At 42.9% G+C, this 17,753-nt stretch overlaps 1 protein-coding gene across 1 annotated transcript; it reads left to right on the top strand.

The window, feature by feature from the left end:
* Positions 1–1,962: 1,962 nt before the first annotated feature.
* pecam1a (platelet and endothelial cell adhesion molecule 1a) lies at positions 1,963–15,803 on the top strand. Its single transcript, XM_015945958.3, has 15 exons — positions 1,963–2,142; positions 2,238–2,261; positions 4,409–4,702; positions 6,576–6,872; positions 6,955–7,221; positions 9,767–10,051; positions 10,919–11,218; positions 11,288–11,569; positions 11,699–11,840; positions 11,959–12,023; positions 12,085–12,138; positions 13,434–13,523; positions 13,611–13,667; positions 14,152–14,174; positions 15,549–15,803. The coding sequence occupies exons 1-15, from the start codon at positions 2,085–2,087 to the stop codon at positions 15,717–15,719; spliced, it is 2,409 nt and encodes an 802-aa protein (XP_015801444.1). The 5' UTR covers positions 1,963–2,084; the 3' UTR covers positions 15,720–15,803.
* The last annotated feature ends 1,950 nt before the right edge of the window (positions 15,804–17,753 follow it).

The raw sequence follows: 17,753 nt of genomic DNA on the forward strand, positions 1-17,753 counted from the left end.
AACAAATGCAGCCATCTGTTGGTTCTATTTCTACGTGCAGTTTAGAGAGGAGCCATGTTTGTGTGGAATCCCATTATTTGATGGGGAAACATATTTCTGACTAATGTGTTGTAACAAAATGTCAGGTGGCGGTTGAAATGAGGTGGAGATTTAATAATCAAACCATAAACATAAAAATGTATTGAGGTTTTTCTTTGGTAAATGTCTTCCCGGTAGTAGAGACCTCTTTGAACAACCTCAGTTTGGAAAAATATAGATCATGTCTGATTGGATAAACATCTTAGTGGCTCAGTTATGTAAAGCAGAAGTCCAGTGTTTTTTCTCAAGAGGGCACCAGTAGCTCAGGAGGTGGAGTGGGTTGTCCAATAATCAGAGGGTTGCAGGTTCCATCCTGGCTCAGACCAGAGAATTCTGCTGTTGTGTCCTTGGGCAAGACTTAACCCGCCTTGCCTGCTGGTGGTGGTCAGATGAAACATAATGAATGACCCACACTTGTATAGTGCCAGAGTCAGAGGACTCCAAAGCGCTTTACACCACAGTGTATTCACCCATTCACACACACACATTCACTCACTGGTGGGGATGAGCTATGATGTAGCTATGGCTGCCTTGGCGCGCACTGACAGAGGCGAGGCTGCCGAGCACAGGCGCCACCGGTCTCTTTGACCACCAGCAGGCGAGATGGGTTAAATATCTTGCCCAAAGACACACGATCCCCGGTCCAGAGTCAGGATTGAACCCGCAACTTTCCGATTACAGGACAACCTGCTCAACCTGTTGAGATAATGCTGCCCCGGAGGGACTGGTAGCACCAGTGCTCGGCAGCCTCGTCTCTGTCAGTGCGCCCCAGGGCAGCTGTAGCTACAACATAGCTCATCCCCAGTCCAGCGTGTGAATGTGTGTGTGAATGGATGACTGACTGATTGATTATGTTGTAAAGCGCCTTTGGGGGTTGTAGAACCCTAAGAAGGTGCTGTACAAATACAAGCCATTTACCATTTACCATCTAGAGGCAGAAAAAATGTATTGCACCTTAAGACCCTCCACCGACTTCCATGAATAAGGCTGGAGGCAAGGCCTCTCATTCATGAACGCACACCTCTAGAGGCCTACAGAGCTACAAGACATCATTTTACAATCATTTTTGTCACACTAAGTTGTTATACACACACACACACACACACACACATACATGCATACCAATATATAAATATATATATAAATAAAACTGCACATACAATGTGTTTTTCATGGTTTAAAACTTGGCAGTGGACAGGAACAACGTTATTGATGACACATAGGATATCAAATGTGTCCTCCATCTTCTAAACTCGGTTTAATGGCGGATGGCATAAACAAACCGTGAACTTTGGAGTCTTAAAGGACTTTGTGATCTTGTGAGTCCAGTGAGGAGGACGGCTGCTCCGCGGCTGAGACTCCCTCATTGTGGATTGAAGCACCACGAAGCATGCAAGTAAATGTTCCAGCTGCCGTTCTACGCTGCCGATGCCTCCAGTGTGGACCCGGCGTTAGAGTTAAACAAAGACAGTTATTTTTAAGTAGTTATTAATTCCAGAAAGACAAGTAGTTGAATCAATTTCAAGATTTCAGATTTATTGTGAAACTCATTTTTAAATGTCTCTATTTCTCCTAACTGAGGTTGTTCAATATTGTTTTAGTTTGTTTTTACTAAGATAAAACATTTGGTTCTTTATTTTCAAACAAAAATGAGCAAGATTTGTGCCTGATGATTTTAGGATATTCATATATGTTTTGCTAATATTTAACAGTTTGTGTCTCATTATTAGAGGCTTTTATGGTAAATGCTCCCCAAAGGAGGATGTGAGATCAAGTTCCATCTTATTGTTTACGTTTTTTCTTCTCCAGCTCAATTATATAAAGACAGAAGAAGGAAGGAAACTTCACTTCCTGAGCAGCCAAGGTTGATAAGACAAGAAACACACACACTTTGCTGCAGTGTTGCTTTACGCTCCATCTTCCACACACTCGTCCTCTCCTCCCTTGTTAGACATTTGTGTTTTCTGACGACTGGATCTGGATCAAACATCCCCCCCTCACTCAGGATGGGCTCCAGACTCCCCGGCCTGCTGCTGCTGCTCCTCGCCGACCTCCTGCTCTTCTGTAAGGAGCCCCTGGTGTGCTTCTTTAAGGATAGAGGATGTGCCAACATTTAAACTTTTATCTTGACATTCATCTTTTTTATTTTCCCTATACAGGGAGGTGTGTCCGAGGAGAATCGTGTAAGTATCTCTAAAAGTTTAAGTGATGTAGTTTCCGGACATGTGACAGTTTCAGGAGATGTTAAAAAGTTCATATTCAAAATGTAAGTTAACTTTAAAAGGGCAGTTGCACGTGTGGTCTCAGACATTTTCAGATAAATATGACTTAAAACTATTTCTCATTAGCATCTTGTGATCAACACAAATAAGTTAAAACATTTTTTAAACTAAACGTTCCTGCTAATTTGATCCTATTTTGTGTTTTGTATCAACACTTGTCAGATGTTTTTAGACTATGAGGCTAAAGAGGAAGTCGCGTTAATTCCCTTGTCCTCCCTGGAGCTCCCTGAAATTGGGTGTGTTCCGAAAACACAAAGGAGAGCATTTTTTACAGGTTTCCAAACATGGTTTCTCCTAGGAAAAAAATCTTTTTTACACAATGCCTCCTGTTAAAAGGCAGTTTCATTTAGTGGAGCTGTTACTGACCAAACAATAAATGTCAAAGACACAAATTATTCCACAAAAAGATTTCAAATGTTCAAAATTTATGAAAAAATAATTCTCAAGTATTGTTTAAGATATAAGTAATGGAATGCCTACTGTATCTTTATCATAATAAACTGGAAACAAAATAATAAATCAAATGTTAAAGCTGAAACAAAACGCCCCCTAGTGACTGGTTTCAGCATAGCCTTAAACCCCGCCCATTTTTTTCTAACTACTGAAACGTTTTCAAATAATAAAGACAAAAAAATGTATACTTTTTCTTCCCCATGTATTGACTCGATGATTACTGTAGTGTTTACAATAAATGGTCAGGTATAGTTTATCTAATAGTATTAGTATTAGCTGTGATTAGTTAATGGTTAAAGAGCAAGTCACCCCCAAATCAACTTTTTCTTCTGATAAACTATATAAATGTGTGTCTAATCGTGCTGCAGACACATGTAGTCAATAGTTCTGCACTTTAGTGCATTTCAGTTAAAATTTTAATTTTCTGCATAAAACTGTCAGTGTTGTGCCGTTGTCAGGTAAAACCTCTGAACAGCATTTGAATTTAAATATGCCATCGCTATTGGCTAAGAGATGCCCTAGAACGTTAGCTGGTACCATATGATGTCACAATGTCATTGTGAGCCTGTGTGCGTGTATTTGTTAGCAGCTCCACCCCCTCGGTCTGCTAGGCAACAGCATTTGTTGCATTTTTCAAACAAGAAGTGGGAGAGGAGTAAGACGCTGGCAGGGGGTGACTTGCTCTTTAAGTTGCAAAAGTAAAACACATAATTCAGCAACATGTTGATTTTAATTATTACCTTTAGTTAAAAAACAATAATTATTAGTTAATAGTTTGCTTTATTTTCATGTAGTTTATTTATAGCATCTAATGCCTCGTTGGGCTAACTTGTTGCTTTGGCTAAGCGGTGCTGTTGCTGCTGAATAAAGATGAGAAGGAAAACGAATTTGTGCAACTCTCTGAGGAGAAGAAAAGGTCAGACATTGTTTGTGGAGTCCTCCTTCCTTCCACTCGCTCCTGTTTGCTGAGCAGAAGGCAGAGGTTTCCTGTTTATCTGGTTAAATTGAGCTGAAAGTCCAAGTTTTTAGTATCATGAGAGACCTCTTAGCCCAGGTAGAGCAACATGTTCCAGATGAGCTTACCTGTTCCTAAGAAGAACAATTTGTTATTCCTATTAATTACATCCCGAGTAAAATACTCTGATTGGAACAATTTTAGTCATCAGACAGAAAAACTGAATGTGTGCTAAGTCTCACAATGGCGATCAAACATTAGCATTTTAATGATCAAAGTTATAGACAAAATGTTTATTCAGCAAAGTTTTTTCAGCAATTAATCTAAACAAAAAATTCTTAAATGAAGACTGTCTAACAATCTCATTGTAATAAATGTAATAGATGATGGAAATAAGTCATGAATAATATCAAATCAGAGTCCAAAATCAAGTTGATGGTGTAAAATGGCTCTTTTAACACAAGGGCAGATGTCAATAGCCTGAGTAAATCAAATTGTTATTTTAACTCAGAAGAATTTCAGGTTTTCTGAAGCCAGGCTGTGAAGAATATCCCAAGCATGTTGGAAGTATTTCATGTTACGTCCATCAGGTTTTGTCCTAACTGACTATTTATTTTGCGTTTCTGCACATGGACAACAGCTTTCATCATCGACACTGTTGGCCTTACTGTCCAGCCACAAAACCAAGTCCAGAGCGGAACCCCGGTGATAATCCGCTGCCAGGTCAGTGTCAGCTTCAGCAACATTTCTCACCTCCTTCACCATTTCGAGATCACACAGGACGGCGTTCCCATCCACGTCTCTGACACCACAGAGGACTCTGTCTCTTACGGGCTGAACCCAGCCAGGGCAGCCGACTCTGGAAGTTACGAATGTAGAGTCACGGTGAAGGACAAGAGCAAGGCCAGCTACAGCCAGAAACTGGACGTCTCAGGTAAATGGCCTGTATTTGATACAGCGCCTTCTAGAGTCCTGGAACCCTCCAAGGCGCTTTACAACACAATCAGTCATTCACCCATTCACACACACATTCACACACTGGTGGGGATGAGCTACAATGTAGCCACAGCTGCCCTGGGGCGCACTGACAGAGGCGAGGCTGCCGAGCACTGGCGCCACCGGTCCTTCCGACCACCACCAGCAGGCAACATGGGTTAAGTGTCTTGCCCAAGGACACAACGACAGTGACAGACTGAGTGGGGCTCGAACCTGTGTAGCGTTATGGTTTATGCTCTTTTATGAAAGAGGAACCATTCTACATGTGAATTTGTGATATTAATTTTATTAAATTAATAACCAAATTGTATAGTTTTAAGAAGACTCAAAGGTTGTTTTCATCGATAAACTGACGATAATATCCGTGGGTCTGTGTTTCAGTTCAATGAAGAAACAAGTTTGACAATTAAAAAGTTTTAATTCTTCAAATTAAACTAATGATTTTGAAATTGACAAACAGAAAATAACAATCAACATTGGCAACTTTGTGGGACAATCTTTAACAGTTGATATTGTAAACTTGCTCAAATAGACCTTCTGTTGGAGGTGCTGAAGGTTGAGAGTGATATGATGTGGTTATGGATGCGTGTGTGCAAAGTGCAGTGAGAATTGAACATGAGGTGAGATGAATGCGTGTGTGCATCTGATTTTGCTTCAGGAAGAAACAGGTGTCTGAGTGAAATGTGATGGTTTGAATAAACGTAGGTTTAGTTGGAAAAGATGCATCATCGCTATCTATCGTGTTCAGCCTCACCAAAAATCGGACCCCCTTTTAGATCCGGGACGCCAGAGGATGGTGATGTCCATCCAGGTGACACCAGCGGCTGGCAGAGGAGACGGAGGTGTCCGCGGCCCGGTCCAGAGTTGCCCTCGGTACACGTTGATGGTAAAGCGTTTTGTCGATGCGCTTGTTAAGTTTAGTTCACTCAGAAATCAAAAGACTCGGTATGAGTCTGCGTTAGAAGTTGCGATTCAGCTATTCTGTCTGGCTGACAGGAACAGCGTGAGGGGGGGGGAGAAACGAGCCGACCGGCTCTGTCCCCCCTTCGGTTTCTTCAGGTCCTCTCTCTTTCGTTGTCAAGCACGAACTGAATCATAAGACTGAAACTTACCAAAAGCCTTTCTCTTCTCAAAGCAAACGTATACGTCAGCAAATGTGTTTTGGAGTTTACTGTGAGAATCTGTGTGTGGGTGTGTTTGAGTGTGTGTGTGAAGGTCGGTAACAAACATCCTCAAACATTATCTAATTAAGTATGGATTCATTAATCCATTATAATTACCCAAAGCATAAGAATCATTCACTTGATTAAAACACATTTAAAATGAGCAAAATGATAATGATTATTCTTTAACATTAAAATCAAGAAAGAAAGTTTTAAGACTTGTTATGTTATGACTACTTTTCCATGAGAACTTCGTCTTCTGGTACTGCAGGTGTTCAGATGTTATGGTTTCCAGCAGACTCTTGCAGACTTCATGTCTGCAAAGGTCTCAATCTGTGGGTGAAAGTTCTCAGCGACCCAGCTCTTTGACCCAGCCGAGTCAAATGACCTTTTGCACAGAAAACCCATATTTCCTCACATTACACCTGCAACCTTCCGATTACGGGTCGAGCACTTAACTTCTGAGCCACCGTCGCCCAAGAATCGGAAGGTTGCAGGTTTGAGCCCCACTCAGTCTGTCGCTGTCGTTGTGTACACAAAGCCAGGGACCAGAAACAGCTCTAATGCAGGAATTTCATCACAATAAATAACACAATGTAGAGTAATAGCAATGGTCTTTATTCTTTACCAATGGTTCCCTCTCCTCAGGGCTACAGACCCCCACCCTGCAACTGAATAATGCATCACCGTATGAGAATGAGGAGTTCAAAGCCTCCTGCAGTGCTCCAGAGGAGAAAGGACCGCTCATATTCAGTTTTTACCAAAGGTTCATGGGCGGGGAGCCTCTAAGGATAAAGAGGGTGTCGAGAACTGGAAATTCCTCAGAGATCGCTCTAAGTCTGAAGCACATTGGAGACTGCTTCCTGTCCTGTGACTACGAAATCCCTTTGGTTTCTGGGACCAGACGCTCCAACAGCAGCAAGGAGATTCAAGTGCTCGTTCAAGGTATGAGGAGCTTATTTTTCATCAGAGGTTTGTAACCCTGCAAACATTGGAGTGTCTGACGGTGCTTACTTGTGTGTTGCAGTGCTCCACATTACCCCAGTCATGAACATACTTCCCTCTTCTACAGTTCTTGAGGGGGAGGTAGTGGAGGTTCACTGTAGAGTAGTGAACAGTTTTCTGAGGAACGTTGAATTATTTCTGCTGTGGAAGAAGCATATTCTTCGAGAACAAAAAGGCTCAGCTCTTGTTCATCGATTTAAAACCCAAGCGGACAACTCCGGGGAGCTTATTTGTAAGGCACAGTGGGGAAATGTCCAAAAAGAGAGCTATAAAACACTTACAGTCAAGGGCAAGTATTATTTTTTTTTTACCAAAAAAAAAACAGGTATAGTGTTCAAAAAAATATTCGTGTCAAAGCAGGGGTCCCCAAACCTTTTTGCAAACACTACTTTTCCACAGACCAGTGAAGGCTGGTGGTATTTGATAAGTTATCAAACTGTTATGAACACTGCCTGGCCAAAAACAAGCTCTCTTGAATGTTACAGAAATATCTATTTCATATATCAGCATCTACGGTCCCCAAAAAGTGAGAAATCTGGAATGTATTTTCCAGATAAGTTTTATTCTTTCAGTGCAGAAAGTACCAAATGAACCACACACTGGTATTTGTCCTTGAACCTGTGGTTAGGGACCCCTATGCTAAGGCACTTAAATATAATTTTGAATTTGAATGAACATTTATTGTATGTGGGGGAGGATGCCGGTCAGACCTGGCAGACCTAAACGTATTGTGAGGATCTGTGAGGGAAGCGGGGGACATTGAATCCAAGTGGGCCGTTTTCCGTGTTTCCATTGTCGGGGCGACTAACTGGAGCTGCAGCCGCAGGGTCATCGGTGCCTGTCCTGGAGGCAACCCCCAATCCCACTGGAGAACACCGGCGGTTAGGGATGCAGTCAAGCTGAAGAAAGAGTCCTATCGGGCTTTTTGGTCTGTGGGACTCCAGAGGCAGCTGGTGGGTACCGGCACGCCAAGCGGAACGCGGCTCAGGTGGTCGCAGAGACAAAAACCCGGGCGTGGAAGGAATTCGGTGAGACCATGGAGCAAGACTTCCAAATGGCTTCGAGGAGATTCTAGTCCACCATCTGGCATCTCAGGAGGGGAAAGCAGTGCGCTACAAACACTGTTTACAGTGGTGACGGTGTGCTGCTGACCCCGACTTGGGGCTTTGTGGATCAGTGGGCAGAATACTTCGAAGACCTCCTCAATCCCATCAGTCTTCCAGTGAGGAAACAGAGTGTGGGTACTTTGGGTTGGCCTCTCCAGTCTCTGGTGCCGAGATCACTGAGGTGGTCAAAAACTCCTCCGTGGCAAGGCCCTGGGGTGGGTGAGATCCGCACAGAGTTCCTTAAGGTTCTGGATGTTGTAGGGTTGTGTTGGCTGACACGGTTCTGCAATATCGCGTGGACATCGGGGGCAGTTCCACTGGATTTGCAGACCTGGTTGGTGGTTCTCCAACCGCAGGGTGTGTTCCAACTACAGGGGAATCACACTCCTGAGCCTCCCTGGTAAGGTCTATTCAGGGGTTCTGGAGAGGAGGGTCTCTTGGATTGTCGAACCTCAGATTCTGGAGGAGCAATGTGGTTTTCGTCCTGGCCGTGGAACACTGGACCAGCTCTATACCCTTAGGGTGTTCCTGGAGAGTGCGTGGGAGTTCGCCCAACCAATCTACATGTTTTGTGGATTTGGAGAAGACGTTGAACCGCGTCCCTTGGGGGGCCCTGTGGGGGGTACTCCAGGAGTATGGGGTACCAGACCCTCTGATACGGGCTGTTAGGTCCCTGTATGACCGGTGTCAGAGCTTGGTCCGCATTGCCAGCAATAAGTCGAGCTCATTTACGGTGAGAGTTGGACTCTGCCAAGGCTGCCCTTTGTTACCTATTCTGTTCATAACTTTTATGGACAGGATTTCTAGGCACAGCCAAGGTGTTGAGGGGATCTGTTTTGGTGGCCTAAAGATCAGGTCTCTGCTGTTTGCAGATGCTGTGATCTTGTTGGCTTCATCAGAATGTGATCTCCAGCTTTCGCTGGAGCGGTTCGCAGGGTGTGAAGAGACTGGGATGAGAATCAGCTCCTCTAAATCCAAGACCATGGTCATGAATCAGAATAGGGTAGTTTAAGTTCAAGTATCTCAGGATCTTGTCAATGAATGGGGGGAAATGGAGCCCGAGATTGAGAGTCAGATTGGTGCTGTATCTGCAGTGATGCTGGCGTTATACCGATCTGTCGTGGTGAAGAGAGAGATGATCCGGAAGGCAAAGGTTTCAATTTACCGGTCGATCTACGTTCCTACCTTCATCTGTGGTCACGAGCTTTGGGTAGTGTCCGAAAGAACGAGATCACAAATACAAAAGGCCGAAATGAGTTTTCTCTGCAGGGTGGCTGGGCTCTCCCTTATAGATATAGTATGAAGCTCGGTCATCCAGGAGGGGCTTGGAGTAGACCTGCTAATCCTCCACATGGAGAGGAGCCAGTTGATGTGGCTCGGGAATCTAGTTAGGATGCCTCCTGGATGCCTCATGGACTCCTCCCTGGTGAGGGTTTCCAGGCACGTCCAACTGGGAGGAGACCCAAGCGAAGACCCAGGACACGCTGGAGGGACTATGTCTCTCGGCTGGCCAGGGAATGCCTTGGGATTCCCCCAGAGGAGCTGGTCCAAGTGGCTGGAGAGAGGGAAGTCTTGGCCTCCCTGTTTAGGCTGCTGCCCCTGCAACCTGACCCCCGGATAAGTGGCTGAAAATGGATGGATGGATGGATGGATGGATGGATGGATGGATTTGTTGTATGTAAATATTGTGCGTGTAATTGTTTAAAATGTGCTGTTCAACCCCAACAGAGATATTTTCAAAGCCAAAGCTTTCTGTGCAGCCTACAGAACTATTTGAAGGAGACAATTTCGTTCTGAGATGCATCATCTCTGTTTATTTACCTGACAAGATGGAGGTGAACAGGACGCAATACATCTACTACAAGGATGGCAAGAAACTGAACAGTTCAGAGACGTATAGTTCTGTGGGACACCCTAAAAACAACGGCAACTACAGCTGTGAAGCCCGGGTTTATTCTCCTCTGGTTGACCAGCTTTTTAAAAGCAGCCAAAGCCTGCTTATTACAGCCAAAGGTAAGACACAGAATTAATGTGTTATACAGTAATGAACCTGATTCGTGTTTCTCACTCAAAAAGCCCTCAATGTTCGAAATACAAAGAGATGCACTTACAGCCGTGGGTCTCATTTCTGGTATCTGTCTGTCCTGGTGAGGAAAGATTTCTGTATTCCAGTTTAATGATTGAAAAAGAATCTGTTGTTCTCGCTGCTTTAAAAAAAAAACATTTTTAACGGTATCCAGCTAAATGTAGCCTAGGCGGTTTAAATCAGTATGTCACTGGGCTGCCACTGTTTGCAACTGGTTGGAGACACAAAAAGACAAGAACAAATGCTTGTAAACAGACTGCAATTCATACTTTTGCACAATGTTTCATATACTGAAATGTAGTGTGGGTATTACACTTGATTGCAGACAAACCCTGACAGTTGTGCAACTGCAAAATTTCTTCCTCAAATGCATCCCCAAATCACCTCAATTGCAATTTACCCTCATTTAAACACACTTTTGAGCATCTGGTTTGTTGAAAATAAATTGAGAAACATTTATGAAGAGTTTCAAATGTATCTGGCTTTTTTTTTTTTTAAGAAAATCTTGAGAATTTTAAATGTGTTCAGAAGTCAGTGGCACAGCACTGGTCTTGCACTGACCATCTTCATTTGTCATTTGCAGTTGTAGCCCCAAGAAAATACTGGAAATTATACCAGTAATCCTGTTTTTGTTTTTTCTTTTTTTTTGGGGGGGGGGGGGGGGGGGGGGGGGGGGTTAGTTCCATGTGTATTTTTTTTTCCTTCTGTTAATTACATGCATGCTAACACAATGAGCAAATTAGTATATTTGTGCTTTTCTGCTTTATTCCCCCATGTCCATGTTTTGTCCACAGTTCTGGTTTCACAGCCCGTGCTGAGTGTGGTGGGGGGCACGTTGTGGTTAGGAAAGCCTTTTCAGCTCCTCTGTCACAGTGACAAAGGCACTCTTCCGATCACATACGTCCTGTTTGGTCCTGACAACCTACCTGAGCACAGGGTTGTGCGCGAGTCTGGGGAAAAGGCCATCTTCAACTTGCCTCCAATTTACAAGAGCTCAGACCTAAACAGTTTTCTGTGCCACGCTAGAAATAGTCAACACAAGCCTCCTACGATAAGCTCAGGAGAGCATCTGCGGCACTCAACCCTTGTCATCGGTTAGTTCCGTGCGTGAGAATACGTGAAGTTAGATTGTTCCAACGTCTAACACTTGTTTCACTGTGCAGAACCTGTTTCCAAACCTCTGTTGACCACTCATCCCAATACGGGGAGCATCTCTGAGGGACAAACATTGAGTCTCGTTTGCTCTGTCCAGAGAGGCAGCCCTCCCTTCAACTTCACCTGGTACCACATGGAGACAGGCAGTGTACTCGCTTCCCTTTCTACCAATAAACCAGAAAGTTCCCACAGCATACATGATGTGAAGGCAAAGCACGGAGGAAGGTACTACTGTGAGAGCACAAATGCTGCTGATGAAATAAAAAAAAGCACCTTTGTCCAGATTGCAGGTGTGTTGAATCATTTACAGGCTAAACTTTCCTTTTGTTTTAAACAACGAGATGCTTGTGCACCCATATGCTGATGATCTTGTTTTTTATATTTAAGTTACGTTAATCGTTTTCCAAATTCCTCCGTAGTAAACTGGGCGATTTGGAAGAAAGCTCTCATCGTAATCTTCTGCCTCCTTCTTTTGCTGACCGTGATCCTTGTGGTTGCCTTTAAAAAACGTCTTCTGTGTAAGAAGAAAAGATCAATGAGTATAGGAAACAAGCTTTCAGTGTGAGTACTATTGCTCATGTTCTTACTACAGGTTTTTTAAGGTGAGGTTGACTTTATTACAGATGAATGATGATGTAGGATCTCTTGTTCATTCAGCTTTGTCTCGACTTTACCTCAGGAGGACGGCCAGCACCAAACCAGAGAGGCTGAGCCTCACGCAGACAGAAGTTGCAGTCGCTAATGGTAAAGCTACAAATATATTCAACAATTAAGATTTATTAAGAACATTTTCTTTTCTGTGTAGCAACCCCAAGCATGATGGGAAAAAGTGTGTGGAGCGACCACGTATCGGGCTCGGGTGAGTAGAAAACATCTACAATTTTATCCTCTTTTTTATCCTTTTTAAACATTGAAACTATGCTGTGAAACTTCTGAACTTGATGCAATTTGCTGGGTTCCTTATATAGCAAACTTTTTACTGACTGGCTTAATGAACGGACCTGGATTGGAATGTTTATTCTGTGAAGTGCCTTGAGACGACTCTTGTCATGATTTGACGCTTTAAACATAAACTTGAATTGAATTGAACTGAATTGAATTGAACTGAACATCTTCAGTGGATTTCTGTAAGAAGTTATATGACTTTAGATCTGACCAGACAGTTAAACTGACAACTAATTTGACATCAAGTGGAGTGCTGGCACTTTTTACGCTTAAAGCACTGCATTACATAGTTATTAACATCCAATGTTAGGGTTTTCTCGGACAGTTGAAGCTAGATGTAGCACTTCAACAGCTAAAGACCTTTTTATTTAAAGCTGCTTTCACATAAATCTTTTGTTTTCTTATTTTTAACTCAAATTTGGAATCATCTTTCACTTGTTTTATGATTTTTTTTATGATTTTATGAGCTTTTTCTGATGTCAATCTGTTTCTGTTTTGACATCGGTTTGATTTTATGACTTAATGTTTTATTTTGTTTTGATCTATGTGAAGCACTTTGTGATTCTATGTATGTGATAAGTGCTATATAAATAAAATTGACTTACTATTATTACTTACTTCCTGTGCAGCCTGGGGAATGCCAACAGAATACTCCTGTGATGTGAAATTGACAGTTTGTATAGGCTTATAAAACAGGATTTTATAGATTAGAGGTAATTTAAAACTAAAATAATCCACATTGTTTCATCCTTCATATGACTAGCCGTTAGCTTGTCAATCAAACTAGAACTAATACCTGTTTCTTTAAACTAGTTGTGCACACTTGCTCTAAACTAAAGTTTTTCAAATCTACAATAGATTTCTGCAGAGCCCTACTTCAGAAGATCTGACCTTTTTCATTAAACCAAAACAGTCTGGGAACAGTTTTTTGCATCAAATTAATTGTTATTTGCATCCGTTATTAAGAAGCAGTTAAAGTGCTAATGTCTAATGCATTTGAAATATCCACGATAATTTTTATATTTACTGTATTTCATTTGGCTTAAAAAGCTTTTTTGTTTGCACCGATGACTTCTGTTCACAGCATGTTGGTCTTGGTGAAAATGACATTTTGCCAGAATTACCAATTTAAAAAATGTTATTAAAGAAGCTTTATTGTATGGTTTTAAAGATAGGGAAATCCATTGTGCTTTACTTTATTGTTTTTAGAGTCAGATGACCAGAACAGCTCGATCACCCACGAAAAGCAGGAAACTCAATACACCGAGGTGCAAACCAGAGATCCAGATCCAAACAGAGGTGAAGCTGACTTTCATTTTTTATTTTTTTTTTCAAACAAAATAATTTTTAACTGACTGAAATTTGTATAAATTTGTTCTGTACTAGCTCCGGTGAAGCAGGGCACAGACACGGTGTACAGCCAAGTACGCCTCTCCCAACAAGGTAAATCCAACATCATACACTTCATTCAGTTACTCAGTGAAAAAAATCAGGTCACTGGCATTTTACAAGAAGGAAAGGAGGAAAAAGAAACAGGAAACAAGATCAACTCCAACTGCAAACATTTTCATTGTTAGTACAAGAATGCCCCATTATAACAGAAGGCCAAGTCTCCAGGTGTCCACTTCCTGCTTTCGTCAGAGAACTTCCTGTTTTAACTACTGAGCCAAACAGTCTGCTCATCCATTCAGACTGAGCGAGCCACCGTGTGATTGTTCGGTGCTCCTGGGGCAACTGTTGGTCATTATTTGGACATGGATTTAGTTCTGCGATGGTTTAACTCAGTCATGCTGCCAAAAGAAAAGAACGCGCACACTGCTGTGCACTTGAGGAGCGGATTGTAGAAAATCAGTGTTTGTATAACTCAGATGTTTGACTGGGATGCTTCTCTTGTATTTATATCTAATCGCTGGTTCCGTACTTGCAGGTGTTCCAGAGGTGGTCGATGGTGTAAGTAGGAAACAACATGCATGGATAAGCTAACAATTCACATATTCATTTTTAATCTAGCCATGGCGTGTACTCCTTTCACAGAAAGTCTAACACTGATCTGTAGCTGCTTTGAGAAAATGGTTTAGTCCAGGTATGTCCAAAATGTGGCCCGGGGACCATTAGGGGCTCTCATGGTGATTTTGAGCAGCCTCCAATGACATTTCTAGGATGGTGGAATTTTGTCTTTCCAGCCTGCTGTTGATGTAGATGTGCACTTTTCTAATAATTAATGTTCAGTTTTAATAATATTACAATTGTTTTGAGTAGTGCAATTTAAACCATAAAACAATTGTCGCTTCTTTTTTTCACATTTTTGTGGCCCATGAGGACTTAGTCCACACCTGGAAGAGTTTGGACACCCCTGGTTGAGTCCAATGGTTTGAAAACTATGTGATGTCCAACAATAGAAGGAAGGCTACTATGTTCTGAAGAAAGCTTTGGTCTAAGCAGACCTGAAACATGAGCTGGAGGAAGCAGTGCCTTCAGATTCACTGGACAGATGGGAGTGTGCGTCTTGATCAGAGCAATGACATAACACCTCTGAGGATCCATGGTCTTTGTCTAAATGTCATCCAGCTGCCTGAGAATGAATGGTTTGTCAAGCACAACTGACCTCCATTTTGTAAACGTTAACTGGACCCTCAGATTTATCTGGGTCTTCAAGGACCACCATCCTGCATGCACCTCATTTACACTGTGACCGGAAGGGATGTAGTCCGGTTTCTGGATGGACTGCCAATCACGTCGACTCGATCGTGTGCAAAACGTCTCCAGGAATTCGGTCCCACTTAAGCACCAAATCTCAGATGTTCAAGAGAATTCATGTTAGAAATTTGACATAATACATTTAAAGACATACTAACATGAACTATCTTGCACTGTGAACTGATATCCCTTTCAATAATAATAAAACAAAAGCAGGGAGAAATGTAAAAGGATTTATTTTGAAAATCCAGATACACCTTGCAGTTGCACGTCCCACTTCCTGTCTGTCTCATGTAATTTCTTTAACTTCATGACAATCTGCATTTAATGTCTGAAAAAATAGACTCCATTTGGAAACTTTCCAGATCCGCTCCACAGTCAGTTTGACTTGGTGACTTTTTGGTCTTTTCGGAAGCCGTCCGGACCGCGTCGGTTCCGTACTCGATGTAAATGAGGAAATAGCGGTTTCTCTGCTCCAACTCACCTGATTTAAATCTGTGGGAGGATAAAAAGCTTCTGCAGAGGTTACAGACCTGCTGGACAGCAGGTCGCCCATCGTGTACAAACTACAGAAATAAGCCACAAAAAAGCATACTTTGCGTTTATGAGAGTCTTCTATCTCTGCAGGTTTCAGTGGAGTACGCACAGCTGAATCATGATAATGGTCAACACTGTGACAACAGTAACAATGGTGACCACTGCACAGAAACTGACCATGTAGCTGAGGCCGACAACAGCGTTAGCGTCAACACCGGTGACCAGGACGGAGGAGTGTGTGACTCACCTCCAGACTGTTAGCTCACTAATGACAAGATTTTTATTTACTCATCATGTTTGTGCCGCTGGAGTTGTTGTCCTGAAATAAACAGAATTTTTACTTTGGTTTTCTGCTTTTATACTTTCATGTGTTCCACACTGTACTGTTACTTGTCTTTTAAAAAGTATAATATATATATAAGTCAGATTTGTGTTAATATCTATGCTGCCAAGTCACAGTAACTCATTTAAATCAGACCAGGAAGGAAGACCTCCTGATCTGCTGGTTTATGACCTGAGATATAAATCAAAAGCACTAGAAGGCAGACATGAGGAGGCTCTGCAGTGGAAACTTGGTGGCAGCTGGCTGTGACCTCCTTTTAATGAGAGAGGGGCCGTCCACTCAGCCGGCACATCACTAGATTTCTGTTTCATTTTCCATTATCTAAGATTTAATTGAATGACATAACATGGGCAAGGTTTCAGTGGTCCGAACTGAGAGGATTTAGGTCAGCCCTGATGTTGTAATCCTATAAAGACTGCGTGCAAAAATTCAAGGCTGGATGCATCAAAGTGATGTTATGACGGTATCAACCCAAACAAACACAAATGTGATATTACCTGAGACTGATATTAAATATGACATCATGCCTTAAGGTTTGTGTTATAGATTAACTGGTATTATAGACTAGTGGCACAGCAGGGTTTAAATAAAGGTCAGTTTCATAGGATATTGTGCAGAAAGCAAGCCTAGACAACACATTTACTCTAGCATAAAATGATGCAACATGTTTTTAAAAGGATACTATGCAACGTTTCCATAATTTTAACCCTCCCACTGTCCTATTGGGTGACCCCGCCAGGAAAGTTGACCATTGAGCAGGGTTGACGGTTGATCCCTTAAGGTCCACTTGGCAGGGGGGAGGAGTGAGCACCACCTCACCCCTGCCACGTGGACCTCAAGGGATCAACCATCAACCCTGCTCAATGGTCATCTTTCCTGGTGGGGCCACCCAATAGGACAGTGGGAGGGTTAAATCATTTTCTTGAGCCAGTATTTGCTAAAATGAGCCTTTACAGGGTTGATGAAATGTCACTCAGACCACCACGACCCTCTGTGGCCAGAATACCGCATTTGCAACTTCAGAGTGCAGGTCCAGTCTTTTGGAGATAACATACCTGGCGCTGCAGTCTGCTTCCAGCATGTTTCCTGCAGGTTTAAGATTGAGAACACAGCTGATTTGTTACATTTAGTGATTAATCACTCCTGTAGACACTAATGAAGGCTGGGGAGTGTCATGGTTTGGGGCAAGAGTCTAACCCAAAGACATGCAGAATCAGTACAGGACAAAGGCTGAAGGAAAAGTAACAATCTTTTATTAAAGGAGAACGTTAACTAAGGGCGCACTGGAAGTCCAGCGGGTGAAGGAATGGGAAGGCAGCGTCTAGAGGGGAGAAAAACAGAGGTGAGTCCTGGGAGCTGTAGTCCAGAAGGGGAATAATGAGTGGGGACTTACGGAGGTCGAGGAGACTAGGTGAGTAAGGGGAGGTAGTGAGCCGGGGGGTTGTCCAAGAGGGAGGTTCGGAGCTGGAGAGGGAGCGGAGGGTTGATGCAGAGCGAGCCTGTCTGGACGAGTGGATGGCTGAATGAAGAAGAGGAGCTGGTGTGAAGTCCTATGGATTTAGCGTAGGGTTTCCTGATGCGAAGCAAGACCTGATGTAGGTTGTTCAAAAACATCCAAGAGTTACGAGAGTTCCAAAAAGTCACACAATACACTGGGAGACCTAGAGATGAGTACAAGTGGCTAGAAACTACCAGTAAGTAGCAATCATCCAGCGTCGAGTAGTGTTCACCATCTTCCTTAAGTATCCAACTCGCTGATTAGCTGACGAGATGCAGCTGCCGCTCCCTCTCCTGCAAACAGAACACTCAGAGATGGGGAAGATGGGAAGAGTAATCACCCCGGCTCATGACAGTACCCCCCCCCCCCCCCCCGAACGCCCCCCTGCATCCCAGCCAAAGCAGCCTCGAACTCTCAGATCAGGGGCGGATCCACGATGAAAGACCGAGGAACC

The sequence above is a fragment of the Nothobranchius furzeri genome, chromosome 12 (genome assembly GCF_043380555.1).
Source record: "Nothobranchius furzeri strain GRZ-AD chromosome 12, NfurGRZ-RIMD1, whole genome shotgun sequence".
In the NCBI taxonomy this organism is placed as follows: domain Eukaryota; kingdom Metazoa; phylum Chordata; class Actinopteri; order Cyprinodontiformes; family Nothobranchiidae; genus Nothobranchius; species Nothobranchius furzeri.